We start from the raw sequence: 17,707 nt of genomic DNA, 5'->3' as shown, positions 1-17,707 counted from the left end.
TGAGCCAGTTGCAGGTTTTTGTTTGCAGTGTAAACATACCCATTTTGGCCTGCCGCTATTGAGGCCTTGACCCCTATTGAGACTAGACTAGGCACGACTTTCCTATTTGACTCTCTGGGCTTGTTTACACTTCAGCGTAGACACTGCTCACATGGACAGGAGGAATTCTCCCATCAGTGTAGGTAATCCCCTCCCCAAGAGGTGATAGCTAGGTCAACAAAAGAATTCTTCCCTCCACCTAGCACTATCTACACGGGGACTTAGTTCAATTTAACTACGTCGCTCCGGGGTGTTGATTTTTCACACCCCTAGCAGACCAAGTTAAACTGACCTAATTTTCTAATGTAGACCAGGCCTCCATTAATAATCGTGTGAGGATTGACAGTTGCATGTTCTGGCTCCCAACAGCAAGTCAGTTAAGATGCTTAGCTGAAATGTGAGCCACGGAGCTGAATATAAAATCTGATCGGTCACAGTTGATAGTAAGGTTACATTGATAAAGGGTTAATAAATGTTATATGATAGACATGAGCAGTATGTGTTACAGATAGTTATAAGCACATCAGGAGAAAGTGTTATAGGTGGTTATAAGATGTTTACAAGCAACCTCCTGGATACTATAACGCTGAAGTTGTTCTTTTAAATCTATTAATTATTTATTAACCCTTTATAAACTATTTGTAAACGGATCTTAATATAAAGTGAGACCGTTTGAGCAGTAGTGCAGAGAATACTCTGGGTGTGAGTCTTCTCTCAGTGACCTTACTGTAAACCAGGAGTAGCCCTGCTGAACTCGGTGGAGTTACACTGGTGTAGAAACAAGTGCCAGTGAGCTCTGAGGCAACGCTCTATGTAATCACATGAGAAATAAATCACTTCAACTTCACCAGATTGTATGTAGCTAAATCAAAGAGAATGAAAAGCTAAATTAACTCTTTGAGTCCTGCAGGATACTTTGTAAGGTCAGGTACCAGAGGAGCCCGGGAGCCCCAGGCACCATGCGTCTTGTTGTATTATCAAGGATCTTCCTTATAAGGCATTGCCAAGACAATTAATAGACCCCTGAAACAGGGGGAAACGGGTTAATAGAAAGTACAGTTTTCATATTATCTACTTGCATAAATGTCTTCTTTTCCACACTTACATCAGCTATTGGTAGTTTTTCGAGCGCCCTCTAGTGCGACTAAAGGGGTTTTACATAACTTTCCAGGAAACCAGCGTTCCACAGATCTAATCGCTTCTTTACCTTTTCATTTCCTGATTAGCTTCATGAGGTGCCACTTACCACAGGGCTGTGGGGCTACTGAGGAAGGTAGCTCTAGTATGCACAATATGCATTCCTACATTTGTTTCTGAACCACATGAAATCAAGGCTTAGGAAACGGCAGGGCTGAGAATATGCAACGCTTTTGTCAAGGCATGTTATTAATGAGCTGTCTCTGTGCCACTGAGCTCTGTCTCTAATCTGCACCTTGTTTTGGAAGATTACATACTGCAAGCTCAGAACAGCTGTTTATTTTATTTAAGAAACTGTATCTTCTCAGATTTAGGCATAGCTGCTGTTATTTCCACTCAGGCTCAGCTGCTACAAGTGTTATTTTCTCTAAAGTGACGTTTATACGTTAAGTACTGTGCCAAACACATGCTAGGTAGTCTGTAGAATCCATCCCTGACCAAAGAGGTAACTGCTTACACATAAAACCATATCTAACAGCCTGCTTCCAGTCTGCTCAAGATGAAGCTCATCTCTTTTCTATAGGTTCACCTTTCTCATAAGAGTTGCCCGGTACCTAATATATTGAAGCCTCTTCTCTTTCACTTTCCTCTCACATATGCAGTGAGATCTTGCAGTTTCTCCATCTAGCTGGCCCCATGTGTGGACCTGGAGGCATTTCAGAGAGAACTAGGGTGACCAGACAGCAAGTGTGAAAAATCGGGACAGGGCATGGGGGGTAATGGGAGCCTATATAAGAAAAAAATCGGGACTATCCCTATAAAATCAGGACATCTGGTTACCCTAGAGAGAATTACCACACCAACCTTTAACTTACCCTTTTCCCCTAATAATGTACATTCCACTACTAGGACTTCTCTCCCACATTTCCCTGCATCATGGGTACCTACTATGTCCCATCAGTACTATGACTGCAGGCTCCTCCACAACACTCACTAGACATTTGTTTAAACTTCTCGTGAGATCTGGCACTTTAACACCCAGAAAATGTGTCACCAAATTATTCTCACAAGCACCACATACTCAGCTATCAATATTTCTGCTGTTTGGATTCCGATCACCACAGCCTCTCTGTGTCTCCCAGCTGTAACCGCCATCTCCTGGAGCAGCCTCCTTGGTGTCTGATTTGACTCCTATGTGGCATCTTAGTTCCATCTGAAGGAGTTTGTCTGTCAATTTCACATTGGCCCCTCCCATCCTGAGCCAGGCTTTCTCAACTGGATGATCAATGCAGCCTGTTCTAAGGAGGGTCTATTCTGTACCTATGGGCAGTCTCTGTAAATCCATTTCTCTCAGCTCCACCAATTCAGCAATACTGGACCCGTGGTAGGCTCCCAGGCCATGAGCTGTTTGCACCAAGCACATAAATGCATCACTTGGCCACAAGACTAGGAGATGTACCTTCTACAACCCATGCAATAAACTGGGCAGCTCTTTTTTTCTGAAATATGTTACTGGCATCCTACCTCTATTTTTAGACTGGTGGGGTTTGCTCTGTAACTGGGCACTAGGCAGAACTAGGTAATACCTTTAAGTGCCTTTAAATTATATATTGTTTTGTTGGTTTAGTTGGTTTACAGATTTTACTTTAATTAACCCTCTTTGCATAGGCGTAATTGGGCACTGTGACGAGGTAGACTGGGTTCTTTGAGGCCCCCTGCTGGAGGCCTTGTGGTCTTACCACACCTTGCCTCCCAGAAAGGAGCAATGAAAGGCAGACCTGCCTAGAAAGGCTGCAGGGAAGCAGCCAATCAGAGCCCAGCTGGCTCAGTTAAAAGGAGCTGCAGGGCCTGAGCAGATCATTTGTTGGCTGGGACCAAACAGGTGGGGAAGGCTGTGAAACTCTCCAGGCGAGGGGGCCTGGGAGAGACCCGGTGCAGGCTAGGAACAGACAGAGAACCCTGAGATAAGGGTGAAGAGGAAGGGGCAATGTGGGAACTGGCCCAGGGAATAGCAGTTGTAGTTATTAAAGGAAGCAGCACGTGGTTGCTATTGGTTGGGGCCCCCCATGGATCACTCAGGAAGTGGCCTAAGCTCCAAGAAGGGGATAAGACTCACTACTAAAAGCCCCCAAAAGAGGCTAGAATTTAAACAGGACACCAGAGAACCGCTGAGGACAAAGAGTCTCCAGGGAGAAAGCCCTGGGTTCATGCTCTATACCAGGACAGGCACAGACTTAGAGCTAACCCAGAAGGGGCTGAAAACTGAGCCCAGAAACAAGGCTAAAGACCTCAACAAGGGCACAGGGACAAGCCCTGTTGGACCTTATACCCTGGAAAGGGTTCCTTCAGGCGTTTAGACTCTGTGTGACTTAGCCAGAGGACTGAGTCGCTAAACACCCACCTGATGAGGTTAACAGTCAACAGGAGCAGACAGAGTGAGTGTGCAGGTTCACACCCAACTGACAGGAAGTGCTCACGAGAGGTGAGTGTCCCCTGCCACAGGCACACAAAATGCAAAATAAAGATGAATTCAAGACTACTGCTGCAAATATCATCTTATTTTATTACCTTCCAAGAGACAGAAGAGATTAGTTAACTGAGCTAATACCTTTATAAATAGCTGTTTTAAAGTTTGTGACTTAAATCCCCAAATTAACTGCCCAAATTAATTTTAAAATTGAAACTGGGAAAATAAAGAAGAATAAAATCCTCGCTGAGTGACTCATTAGTTGGCCTGGGATTTCCTTTCTGGGAAACTCACTGCTGTCATATAAAAATTACTGCTTTTATTCTATAGGCTAAACTTCTGGTTTATTATCATTATGCATTCTTGTCTTTGGTGTGGTGGTTTTTTTTTTTTTTAGTAATATGAAGTCAGCTTCTCTGGTACACCTTGAGTTGTACATTGCTACATCAGCTACATTATGTTGATAAATACTAAGTGAAAAATGCTTCAGTAATTTTGTATCTAATCAACAGCTACATTAATTACTACAGTCAAAGGATTTCATTTGTATTCTTTGGTTCCCCATATTGTAGTTTAATTAATCACCGTTTGGTCAAATGACTTCAGCCTCTTTATCCAAAGGATTTAAAGTCTCTCAACCCTCCCACAAAGCATTGTAGTTTATTTTTATCTATCAACTGCCACCAAAAATGCACACATCTGTCTGTATGTACATGTGCTGAAAGACCACTGTAATTCATAGATTCCAAGGCCAGAAGGGATCAATGTGCTCATCTAGTCTGAGCGCTTGCATAACACACACCAGAATAATTCCTAGAGCAGAGCTTGTAGAAAAACATCCCATCTTGATTTTAAAATGTCAGGGATGGAGAATCCACCATGACCCTTGCTAAATTGTTCCAATGATTAATTACACTCACTATTAAAAAATTATGCCTTATGTCCAGTCTGAATGTGTTTAGCTTCAACTTCCAGCTATTGGATAGCATTCTACCTTTCTCAGCTAGACTGAGGAGCCCATTATTACATGTTTGTTCCCCATGTAGGTACGTATAGCCTATAATCAAGTCACCCGTTAATCTTCTCTCTTTGTTAATCTAAATAGATGAGTTTAGGGTGACCAGATAGCAAGTGTGAAAAATCAGGACAGAGGATGGGGAGTAATAGGCACCTATATGAGAAAAAGCCCTGAATATCGGGACTGTCCCTATAAAATCAGGACATCTGGTCACCCTAGATGAGTTCCTTGAGTCAATCATTTTCATTGTAAGACTAATTGTCTTTACAAACTTGGACCCCTATCCTGCAAACATTTTTGCACATGCTTCATTGCAGTCAACCACTTGAATGCTTGAAGTTAAGCACATGTGTAACTGTTTATAGAATAGGGGGTCTTACTTTCTGTAGCTCTCTGCAACCAGTGTGCAAGGCTGTCCAAGGCGATGCCTGAGTGCCAATATTTATACACATATGTAAAAGGTACTATTTTTAATATTGATAATCCCCTTTGTTAACCATGTTGCAGTGCTGGGGCTTACTACTGCAGGATGCCAAGAACTCTGGCCCTCAATCAGCCAAGCACTTAAGCAGCTACCTAAATGTCAGCACATGAGCAGCCCCATGAAGCCACATGCTTCCAGTTGAGCACACCGCTAAGTGCTTGGCCTGTGCCAGCCCCTGATTCTGAAACCAGTTGTGCATCTCTAGTTCCAGTGGCTCAGCACCTCACAGGATTTGACCCACTGCTGCCCAGTGAATAAACTGTCAAAATTAAGCGGGTGCTAACAGCTTCCACGATCTACATACGTACTATGAATAATGAAATGAGACAGTGGCAATGACAGCATGTTGCTGAAGCGCTGTTAAGTGCTGCATTATGATTTTATATTAATGGTGCTTCTGGCTGAGGGAGCGGGGAGAGGAACTTGTTTAACCTTCCCTCTCATTGTCCTGTATTGGGAGTTTGCTACTTGTTTCGTGGAGATGATGTCATTTCAGGGAGGCCTGGCTATTCTGGGGAAGCGTCTGCTGCCTTTACTCATGCAGGGTAGTGCTTTGCTCTGTGGGGAGTCTCACTGGGCTAGATTGTGCCCCCCCCAACATGGGGGAATAAGTACTCCCCTTACACCACTGCTACACAGACTACCCAGGCCTGGAGAGTAGCCTCACAAGCGAAAGCTGAAGCAGACGGGCAGGAAGTGGGTTGGGACGAGACAGCAATGGGTGCAGCTTTGGCTCCAACCCCCGGCACAGCTGACTAATTTGCAGCTGGCGTAACTCAGCAGTAAATTACTATAGGGTTACCATATTTCCACAAGCAAAAAAGAGGACACTGGGGGGGAGGAGCCCCGCTCTAGCCCTGCCCCCATTCACTCCCTCCCACTTCCCACCCCCTGATTGCCCCCTCAGAATCCCCAACCCCGCTCCTTGTCCCCTGACTGCCCCCTCCTGGGACCCCTGCCACTAACTGCCCCCTAGGATCCCACCCCCTATCTAAGCCGCCCTGCTTCTTGTCCCCTGACTGCCCCCTCCTGAGAACCCCCTACAACCTTACCTGTCCCCTGACTGCCCTGACTCTTATCCACACCCCCACCCCCAGACAAACCCCCGGGGACTCCCATGCCCTATCCAACTGCTCCCCGCCCCCTGACAGGACCCCCAGAACTCCTGACCCATCCAACCCCCTCTGCTACCTGCCTGCCTCAACCCCTCTCCACACCCCTGCCCCCTGACAGCCCCCCAGAACCCCAGACCCATCTAACCCCCCCGCTCCCTGTCCCTGACTGTCCCAACCCCTCTCCACACCCCTGCCCCCCTGACAGCCCCCTCAGAACCCCCAACCTATCTAACCCCCCGCTCCCTGTCCCTGACTGTCCCAACCCCTCTCCACACCCCTGCCCCCTGACAGCCCCCCCCAGAACCCAGCCCCATCTAACCTCCCTGCTCTCTGTCCCTGTTCCAACCCCTCTCCACACCCCTGCCCCCCTGACAGCCCCCCCCCCAAACTCCCGATCCATCCAACCTCCCCCTCCCCCCGTCCCCTGCCCAGGGCCGGCTTTAAAGAGCCCAGGAATCGGGCTGCGCTCCAGCTGGGGTTGCGGGGCTTGGGGCCGGGCCGGAGATGCTCGGCTGGCGTGCTCAGCCAGAACCAGGGATCGTGCTGCTGGGACTCGAGCCGCGCCAGGCTGGGGGTGCTCGGCCGGTGCCGGGCTGGCACGCTCGGCCGGAACCGGGACCGCCACCCTGGGCCGGAACCAGGGCCGGAGCTGCTGGGACCCAAGTTAGGCCGGAGCTGCTGGGGCCGCCGGGCACTGCTCGGCCCGGGCCAGAGGGAGCTGCTCGGCCAGGGCCGCGCCTCCCCGGAGCGCTCCTCCTCGCCCCCCCCCCCCCCCACGCCCCAGCTTACCTGCTGCTGCCTCCCACCTGCCCCTGCTTCTTTTCAGACTTCCCGCGAAGATCTGATTTGCAGGAAGCAGGGGAGGGGGAGGAGCAGGTGGGTGGAGCGTTCAGGGGAGGGGAGGAGGGGGGAAGACAGCTGCGGGGCCGGACAGCGTGGTAAGGCTGCAGGGGATGGGGGGAGCTGGGAAGGGGCTTTGGGTGCCCAGCCAAAGCGCTTGGCTGCTGCTTTTCTGTCTATAAATAGCCGACCGGGGGGGAAATCCCGGACATTTTTAGATTTTTAAAAATCCCCCCCGGACGGCTATTTATAGACCGAAAAGCCGGACATGTCCGGGGAAATCCGGACATATGGTAGCCCTAATTACTATCTCCCTACCCCTCCTCAGTGCAAGTAAGGGAAGAGGGTACCTGTGTGTCAGCGCCTTCCAGGACTGCTCCTAGGTAGGTGCAGTTTATGCACCACTTCTTTGCTCAGGGCTTTGCCTAATGTCACCGTCTGTCTTAGTGAAAACAATGGGAGGAGCTGCGGACTTAGATATTAGATAGATCTGTGTGTTTGAAAGTTCCCCCCTGCCCCTCAGTGCCACCCCACAGCCACAAAGCTTTAGCTCATGCTTTAAGCTCTGGAGGTGTCTCTTCAGTGCCCATGGTGTCAGCCCAGAGGCAGCCGTCACATAAGGGAGACAGAATTTGGCCGTGAATGCTTTTAAAAAATACAATCCATCCACCCCAAGACATCCAAAGGAAATGGATTGTAAGCTGGAGGGGGGAAATTACATCCTTAACTAAAGGGCTTTGCTTATGTAAATAAGAGTTTGACAGAATTAAAGCTATTAACCAACGGCAATGTAAGATATGGGGGAAAGGAAGGGAAGGGGAGATTTATTCTAACCAGGGTAGTGGAACCACTTCCATAACCAGACACACCAGCAGAAAAATCTTTTATTGCCCACCAGCAATAAATACACTTTCACTTCCTGTCACTGATGCTGTCCACCTTTTGTGCTGCAGTGAGAGAGGTACAATAAATCACATGGTAACTGCCATTTCCTCTTACATTTTTAATAATTCTTCATTCCCTTTGTGAAACGCAGCTTGTGGGAAAAGCCAAAACGCTCCAGAGCTTTCACAGTCTGAAGTGCTACAATATTGATTCCCCCCAGAAGGTCACAGTTCCAGTTCATGAGTTTTTATCCATTCCCCAAGCGCGGCATAGAACCACAGCCGCGCATGCCGGGCAGCTTAACAAAGAGCTGTAACAAAATCAATAGAGTCAAGCAAAGTATGATGGATTCCTAACTGTTTAGGATGCAATAATAATAGGATATAAAGGCATGGCAGGAAATTGTTATGGAATTTATAATTATTCAATATCATCCTCTCAATCAGATCGTTCCAAATAAATCCTCTCTTTGGCTTCATTTTACACTGTCAAGATCCAAACTGCTTCTTCCCGAGAGGATCCTTCAAAATGCCTTCTATCCTGCAGGGTGAATTCCATTGAATAACACTGAGCTCTTGCCAAAAATGATCCCCTTTCCTGAACGACAAGAGACAATGCGAAGGTTTTGATACAATGGGGATACCAGAGGGGTTTGAATGGGTTGGAGAATGTTCCCTTCCCCTTCTTCCCCCTCTCTCCTACATTATAACCATTCCAAGCATATGCAAGATTTAAAATAACGTGCATTAGTCTAGCAACTTCCTTTCCAGGTGCTACAGAGCTGCTAAATTTCTCATGCTATTTGATGGTCTTCTTATAGTCACAGGCTACAAGGGAACTCTCCTCTTGCATCTCCATGCAACGAACGTGGGACAATACCTTTGTGGTGGGAGGGAAAGGATCAGCATGCAATTGAATAGGGGATAAAGGTGGAGACTATTATGCTTTATCGCTAAGGTTACTAGAAACCCATCTTGGGAAAAAACCAGCTATGAGCATGACTTACCTCTGAGACATTTGCACCAGGAACAACGGAGGATGTAGAATGTGTGATATCCAAGCAGTTGCTGTCCACATTCAATGTATTTTTTGATTCAACTGGGTCCAAGAGGAAAAATTCAGAAAATATGTAGATCAGTGAAATGCATATTTTTAAACAGGGAAGTAGCAGGATACAATCTCTAGTCTGTCCATCCAAAGAATGGCATATTCAGTGAAAAGAAGTTAAATATGAGCTTTGTCAAATGAGTTCATTCTTGTAAGTTAATAGGAGCCTAGCAAACTTCAAAAAAGTATTGAACCAGATCGTCAGCCAGTGTAAACTGTCATAGCTCCACTGGCTCCAACAGAGCTATGCCAGTTTTATACCAGCTGAGGATTTGAGCCATTGTATATTTGGGTAGAGCCTTTATAGAGCTCATTAATATCTAGCTCTTAGGTCAAAAAGTCTTTGTAAATCCGGGGGAAGGAGCCTTACAAATGATAAATGCTACATTTTCCCATTCTTAACAGTGTAGGGAGGGTTCCAGGTTGACTCCGTATATATTTAGAATGTGCATTTGAAAGAGTGGTCAGAGGTGAACTGCTTCTAGTCCAGTGATTCTTGGTCCACATGCTACCAATGATCTGCAAAGATGTTCTTGACAGTCTGTAGAATGAAATATTTTGAAACCAAAACAGTGGGAAATGGAGATGTTAGTAAAGGAGGAGACCCTTGAAAGGATTTCTCTCGTACGAAGTGCTCTGCAGTGCATTCCATATACTGTGGGACATGTATCATTTTGAAATGTGGCCCATGTGCATAGCTTTAGCATGGGATGCCACTTTGTAACAGAGAAATCTTTTCATAGGTGACCTCCACAGCAAGACCAACTTGGAAAAGCAATGCTTCCTTTAGATTTGCAGGAAAGTCTCAGACCTGACCTTGATCTTTTGGTCATTCATAACACAGCTGCTCCTTGAACAGGTGCTTCTACCAATAAGAAAATTTCATAATTGATGTTTGGGATCAAAATACCTCACTCGCTCTAGATGGTCTTAAAAAACTGACAGTGTCTTGCTAGATAGATATGCCTGCCAAAGGAAAGAAAAATGCTTAGAGTTGCACTGTTCATTTCCTCTCTTTCTGTTTTTGACAGCTCCATTTAACCCTCCCAATGCTGCGGACAGCGTGGTCAAATTTGACACCTATGGAGATGGGCTAGGCCGATACAACGTGTTCAATTTCCAGTACGCCGGAGGCAGATATTCCTACCTGAAGGTCGGTCACTGGGCAGAAATCTTGTCACTGGATGTAGACTCCATTCACTGGTCCAGAAGCTCTGTCCCCACTTCCCAGTGTAGTGACCCCTGTGCTCCTAATGAAATGAAGAACATGCAACCCGGAGACGTCTGCTGTTGGATCTGCATTGCCTGTGAGCCCTTTGAATACTTGGCTGATGAATTTACCTGTGCAGACTGCGGGTCTGGGCAGTGGCCCACTGCTGACCTAACTGGCTGCTATGACCTACCAGAAGACTATGTCAAGTGGGAAGATGCCTGGGCAATAGGCCCTGTTACCATTGCATGTCTGGGTTTTATTTGTACCTTCATGGTCGTGGCAGTCTTTATCAAGCACAACAACACTCCCCTGGTCAAAGCTTCTGGCCGTGAACTATGTTACATATTACTCTTCGGGGTCTTCCTGTCTTACAGCATGACCTTCTTCTTCATAGCCAAGCCTTCTCCGGCCATCTGCACCTTACGCCGTTTGGGGCTGGGAAGTTCTTTTTCAGTTTGCTATGCTGCCCTCCTGACAAAGACAAACTGCATAGCCAGAATATTTAACGGTGTGAAGAATGGTGCTCAACGGCCTAAATTCATCAGCCCCAGCTCTCAGGTCTTCATCTGCCTGAGCCTCATCTTGGTACAGATCGTGGTGGTGTCTGTGTGGCTCATAGTAGAGTCTCCGGGCACCAGACGGTATACTCTTCCTGAGAAAAGGGAGACTGTCATATTGAAATGCAATGTCAAAGATTCCAGTATGTTAATCTCCTTAACATACGATGTAATCCTTGTAGTCTTATGCACTGTATATGCTTTCAAAACAAGGAAGTGCCCAGAGAACTTCAACGAAGCCAAGTTTATCGGTTTCACAATGTACACAACGTGCATCATTTGGCTGGCCTTCCTCCCCATATTTTATGTCACATCTAGTGACTACAGAGTAAGTCTTTGGACATTTGTTCCTATAAATTGTGTGCATCACCTTAGCAGGAACCTGGCATTTCCTAAAAGCGTCTTTCACTTTTGTGCTATCCGGTGCCCCTAGCAAACATTCCCTTTTCATTGTTAATGCCCTGCTAAGCATGAGACACATCAGTTATTGCTTTATATGAAAATGTTACTTTACTTCTAAGCAGATGATGGACTTGCTTTGAACTATGGTTGTTGAGAGAATGTTTTTACACTAAACAGTAGATCTGGCTGATGGAGGCAGAAGCACATGGGTAAAATATTCATGCACTGGTATATTACTATTGATAGCCACAGTTACAATAGCTCAGACCAAGGGTTCAGAAAACAGTTATCTAATAGAGGTGAACTTTAACTAAAAGCTGAACCAAATTGTACAGGAAACCTCAGGATTACTAAAATGAGGGAGTATCAGAGGGGTAGCCATGTTAGTCCGTATCCACAAAAGCAACGAGGAGTCTGGTGGCACCTTAAAGACTAACAAATGTATTTGGGCATAAGCTTTCTTGGGTAAAAAATCCACTTCTTCAGATGAGGGAGGTAGCTGTGATAGATGGTCCTCACACCAAGTTTCACTGTATTCATTCACCTTTCTGTCAATTTTATAAGATTAACTTTGCCAGAGGATATTGTGAAGATCAAGACTATAAAACAGGGTTCAAAAAAGAACTAGATACATTCATGTAGGATAGGTCCATCAACGGCTAATAGCCAGGATAGGCAGGGATAGTGTCCTTAGTCTCTGTTTGCAGAATCTGGAAATGGGCAACAGGAGATGGATCACTTGATGATTACCTGTTCTGTTCATTCTCTCTGAAGCACCTGGCATTCGCCACTGTCAGAAGACAGGATACTGGGCTAGAAGAACCTTTGGTCTGACCCAATATGGCCGTTCTTATGTTCTTAACTAAAAGACAAGACTGTCATTAGCAGTAGAGTTGAACAAATGTTCATTTATTTTTTTTATTCGGTGGCTGATCCGAAAAATCCAGAAAAAGAATTTCAGGTTAAACAAAACATTTTGTTGGACTCTAAATGATTTTTTTTCAGTTTTGTTATATTTTCAGGTGTTTGTTATCCTTTAAGTGGTTTTTTTCTTTTAAAACAAATCTAGCAACAGTTCTAAACAAAATGTCACTGGAAATGAAAAATCAAAACATTTTGTTTCAAAAATAGTTGAAATGGTTAATTTGAACTTTTTCACATTTATTCAGCCAAAACTATTTGCCAGATTCGACGTGCATTCACTCATAATTTTGGTTGCCCTGAAACTGCGTTTTTTGGCAAACAAGCTATTTGACTGAAAATTTTTGTCCAGATCTAATTGGCGGTATATGTCAGGGAGATAACATTGTCTGAGAAATAACAGAGGAGTTAATAGCATCACTCGACATTAGGGCTGGCCAGGGAACAATTATTTCATTTCAAAACTTGGTTTCATTCCAATGTGGAATGAAATGAGACCTTTTGAATTTTTTCCCGAGAGAGCGAGAGAGACAGACCAACCCCAGAAAAGCCAATAGCCTGGTGGTTAGAGCAATCATCAGGAATGTGGATGACCCCAGTTCAAGTCCCTATTCCAAATCAGAGGCTTAAATCTGGGTCTCCCATAATCCTATGCGAGTACCTTAGCCACTGGGCTAATTGCTATTCTGGGGTTGGGTCTTTTATCTATCTCCAGAGATTCCCTCCTGCACCTGTATAACCTTGCCGTCAAAATCAACATGTTTCCGCAAAACATTTTGTTTTTGACAAAACAGCATTTTTCAACAGGAAGTGTAGTCAAAAAATGTTCAACTGGCTGCACTCTACTCAACCTTGGTGGGGTCAGACCAAGAATATTATGTGTAGTTCCGATCTCCTTAGTCTAGGAAAGATATAGAAAGACTAGAGACAATACAAAGATGGATAACAAAAGTCACACAGAGTGAAACTAAGAGAGCTAAATGTGTCTAGTTTAGACAAGAGAAGACCCAGGGAGACATGATTACAGTCTATAAATAACTTCAAGGTAACAAGAAAGGGATTATTTAGTCTCACAAGAAGTTAGGGCAAGGAGAAATGGCATGCAGCTAATGAAGGGAAAGATAGGCATTGGGGAAAAGTTCTTAACACTAAAAGCAATTGGGTAGTGAGGTAGACACAAAGTGTTTAATGGGTGGGGACAGATAAAATGAGACATTAGTGGGTATGCTAGAGAGAGTAGTCCTACAATGTGCTTGTAGGACTAGATGATTCAAGTGATATTTTCCAACTCTATTATCTATTGCTGGGATTTGAAAGGAACCCTGGGGATGTGGGTGCAAAACCTCCATTGAATTTAACTCGGTTTTGGCAGGTGGGATTTCCAAAAGCACCTAAAGTTAGTCAGGAGCACAAGTCTCATTGACTTAAATTCAGGAAGGGACTTAAGTGAATGGAACTCTAATGTAGGTGCTTTGGCAGCTCCCACTCTGGGTATCTTAACACTGTTAATCTCACTTAAATTCCAGTCACTGATCCTACTAAATGGACTAAAATTTTATACATAAGTGATGCTTTTGTTATCTATAATCGAACGGTAATCTAGTCATCTCATTCTCCTGTAAAACAACGCTGGTGGGGTCATTCTCAGGAGCTATTATTGGGAAGTTAGTACAAAAAACAACCAAGGAGACATAATAACAACAATGAATAAGTGAATGGTGACTGGATTGAGCTTTTAATATTATATTTGAAACTGGTTTAGGATGCATGAATAAGGGTGAAAAATGGGAGGCTACTGGGAAATGTAGGCAGAGATTTGGGCACATTTTAAAAACTGAAAAAGAAATAAAATGAAATGTAGAATTCACCTAGTTAATGAATACAAATACCATGGAAAGAAACAAACTGTCCTTTCCTATGTTAGAGGGGAAAGGGCTATTTCACACCATTGATTTTTACACACAGTTCCACTTTGATTTCAGGGGGTAGTCCCACTTCAGAATCGATGGCACAGTATGACCTGATGTTATTAAATAATCACTCACAAATTTGCATGAGTTAGAGCAGTTAATGTATTTCATTTTTTTCAGCTGAAGATTCATCTTAGCCTAGCCTTAGTGGATGCAACTGCAAGAGATGTGCCGGAAGGGAAAAGTCTGGGGGTTAGATAAGTTCTAACACAGTCAGATGTTAAATTGTTCTACCACTCAGGTTACTGTGCTCTCATGAAAGGAGGTGTGTGGTAGTTTCTTGTTTAAGGTCTGATCTAATCTGCATTAAAATCAATGGGAGTCTTGCCACTGACTTTAGTGGGCTTTGGCTCAGTAGAAAGCAAAGAAAGAGGAATGAATGGAAATGTGGCGGGGTGTTCGGGTTTTTTCTGTGTCCATTCGGGTTCCTAAGTGGTTCCCCCGCCATGTGGCATCTGAGCACTATGCACTGAGCAAAGCTTGAAGCTCCTTTTGTAAAGGGTTATTATGTTATTACATTAATTAGACTGACCGTTGACTATCTGCTTGGTGCTCTGTGAATACATATAATGACGAAGATGATGATAAGTAAAGAAAGAAAGAAAGAAAGACCCTCCCGCATGGATACAAATGGCTGTTGGTCAGGGTCTCTTAGCAGGATTGAGATAAAGCAGCCAAAGAAAGGACCAGAAGAAGAGTTCTGTGTAAACTCCTAAACTTGTTTCTTTCACCAACAGAAGTTGGTTCAATAAAAGATATCACCTCCCCCACCTTTTCTCTCTAATGTCCTGGGACCAACATGGCAAAAACAACACTGCATATAATGACAAAGGCCATCCCCTGCTCTAGTTTTTCCCTTACAAAGTTTATTTTGAGAGTTGAGCCCCATAGCAGTGTTAATCTGTAGGTTTGGCATGGATGTAACTGAAGGCAGAACTGTCCCTACTTGTGTAATAATCCAGATTAAGTAATGGAGTTTGAGAAAGTGTAATTCTACCTTCTAATTGAGGAATCTGCTCTGAAGGAAAGAGACTAAACTGAACCTGAGGCAGTGAACTGGCACCCAGTTATCACAATGATGAGTGTTGTTACATAGATAAGATTAGATAATGGCTCCCTGAAGCTGTAAGGACAAACATTGGCCCACTGGCTGCTGCCCCCAGAATCTTCTGACCCCTCACAAAGGGATTTCACAGCACGGAGAAATTGTGTCTACATTAATGTAACTTTAATACCCAGTCTCACAAACGGACATGTTTGAGCAGGCCCTTATGTTTGCCCAAAATCTCACTGAAGTCAGTGGCCCTCTTCATGAATGCTTGTCGCTTAGCAGGATTGAGGCCTTAGGCTGAATTAACTTTCAAGTGGATTCGCTGCATAGCACAGCCATCTCTTAGGACCTAATCTGGTCCCGCACAGCCTGCCTCTTGCCACACATAGATCCCAGGCTTTACGGAAAGCGCTCTGCTTTGTCCAGGAATGCAGCAGGAATGCAGTGTTGCAGAGCATCTGACTAACCTTCTTGTGCCCAGGCTAGCTGTCATACACTGAAGCCAGCAGCCCCTTATGTGGAGATCAGCAGGGTACCATCTAGGCCTTAGGTAAATCACTGGGAATCACAGGGTCGTGGGAGTTAGAGGTGGAACAAGTCAATGGATCGTCCAGGCTAGACCCCTGCTGATGCAAGACTGAGATATGTTTCCTCCTACTGCTGTATTATGTCTGTTCTGGAATTTTGCATTTCTGCCTCTCAGTGTTATTTGGCTCAGAGTTTAGCATGCTGAAATACATAAACAATTTGCATTACAGTATGCAGTAACAAACTGTGCCATGAATGCTGGGGTGTGCTGTCTGATACCCTAAACTGCAGAAGGCATTGATACAGAGCTGGGGTTTTTAGAGGGGTTTCAGAGTCATATCATTAGTACTTTCTGAAGCCACACTCATTTCTAGACCTTCTGAAGAGACAGCTGTGAATTTGGTACCACGGAATCTATAGAAATTAAAAACAAATTGCCAGCAGTAAGTAGCTCCCATGGTGACTACCTTGGTCGCAGTCTGGCTTGTGGTACATGCTGCCTCGCTGCCCGGCATTTAACAGCTAAGCACTGACTTTTCAATAACTCTCTCCTAGGTGCAGACCACGACCATGTGCATCTCTGTCAGTCTGAGTGGCTTTGTTGTGCTCGGCTGTTTGTTCGCGCCCAAAGTGCACATCATCCTCTTCCAGCCACAGAAGAACGTGGTCACTCACAGACTCCATCTCAACAGGTTCAGCGTCAGTGGGACCGGAACCACTTATTCCCAGTGTAAGTAAAGAATCTGTCACCTATGTATGGCATGCCTTGTGCAGGAAGTGTGGTAAAGGAGAGCTAGGGAGTTTTCATTTGTAGTGGAATCCGCAATCATTAAGAACTGCAGGACATTTTTGCATTCACCTGAGTGTCGGATTGGCTATGGACCACCACGAATACATCACTCAGGTCCGGTGAGAACAAAACAACCGTTGTTCACTGCACCTGTGTTCTGCTCACAGCTGGCCTGATCCAAACCCCATTGGAGACAATGAAAAAAAACACTTCCACTGAATACAGTGGGCTTTGGATCAGGCCCATAATTGCACAGTGCCTGCAGAGCCACGGTTCCTGTCCCTCTCATAACAAAAGGCAGAGCAGATTGCTCTGGAGTCTTCCTGTCAGAACAACATTATGGCAGGACTTGGCCTCCCATGCAGCACATTCTCAATGGCTGTTATGACCTGGGTTTCAAGAAAATCCTTTGAGTCAAACCACTTCAGCTAATTCCCCTACAATGCACATAAGGGACAGCAAAAACTGCTTCTGTATATCCAGTATGTGTTGTACCCCACATAAGTGTCACAACCTGGGATATCAATCTATGCATCAGTGCAAAATGCAGTCCATCTGCTTTTCCCATCTCAGTCTCTTATTCCCAGTCAGATTCACATATTTGGGATTTTATCAGTTGCTGCTGTTTTTGGCTAGGAAAAAATAGGTCAGCTTCATTTTTGTTTTTTCCTTGTCAAGCTTAACTAGTCAAGGATGCAAGCAAACGGCACCTCATTCACAGAGTAAAGCAGACACAATGTCTAACCTGGAAAACCGATTGAAGGAGCACCACATCCCAGAGTGGGAGGGGGGGTTGGGGAGGAAAAAGAGGTGGTTTGTAAGGATATTAACTATGAACCATTCACTGGGTTTTACAATATGATCTAAATTTTCAAAAGTGATTAGTGGTTGTTAGTTGCCTCAATTTTGGGATGGCCAACTTGAGACAACTCAAAATAGCTGAGCATCCTGCCATGCGGGCAGGGGACTGGACTCGATGACCTCTCGAGGTCCCTTCCAGTCCTAGAGTCTATGAATCTATGAATCCACTCTGAAAACCAGGCCCTTTAAGGTGTCTCCAATTGTCCCACCCCCAAAAAACGGAGGTACCCAAAAATCACTAATTACTTTGGAAAACTTAGATGAAGTAGATAGGTCAGGCTGGCAAACATTTCAGAAGTGCTCAGCACTCTCAGCTAGGGGC

The 17,707-nt window shown here is 44.9% G+C and overlaps 1 protein-coding gene across 6 annotated transcripts in view; it reads left to right on the top strand.

The window, feature by feature from the left end:
- The window catches only part of GRM3 (glutamate metabotropic receptor 3), a 157,047-nt gene that overhangs the window by 136,120 nt on the left and 3,220 nt on the right, over positions 1-17,707 (top strand). For all 6 annotated transcript variants that reach the window (XM_005304499.5, XM_005304498.5, XM_065553537.1 and 3 more), the window contains 2 exons: positions 10,124-11,190; positions 16,290-16,464. In XM_005304499.5, coding sequence (XP_005304556.2) covers positions 10,124-11,190; positions 16,290-16,464 — 1,242 coding nt within the window. The remainder of the gene's footprint in view (positions 1-10,123; positions 11,191-16,289; positions 16,465-17,707) is intronic.

This window comes from Chrysemys picta, chromosome 1, assembly GCF_011386835.1.
Source record: "Chrysemys picta bellii isolate R12L10 chromosome 1, ASM1138683v2, whole genome shotgun sequence".
In the NCBI taxonomy this organism is placed as follows: Eukaryota; Metazoa; Chordata; order Testudines; family Emydidae; genus Chrysemys; species Chrysemys picta.
The sequence above is the reverse complement of the archived record's forward strand: the minus strand, read 5'-3'. Positions and strand labels throughout refer to the sequence as shown.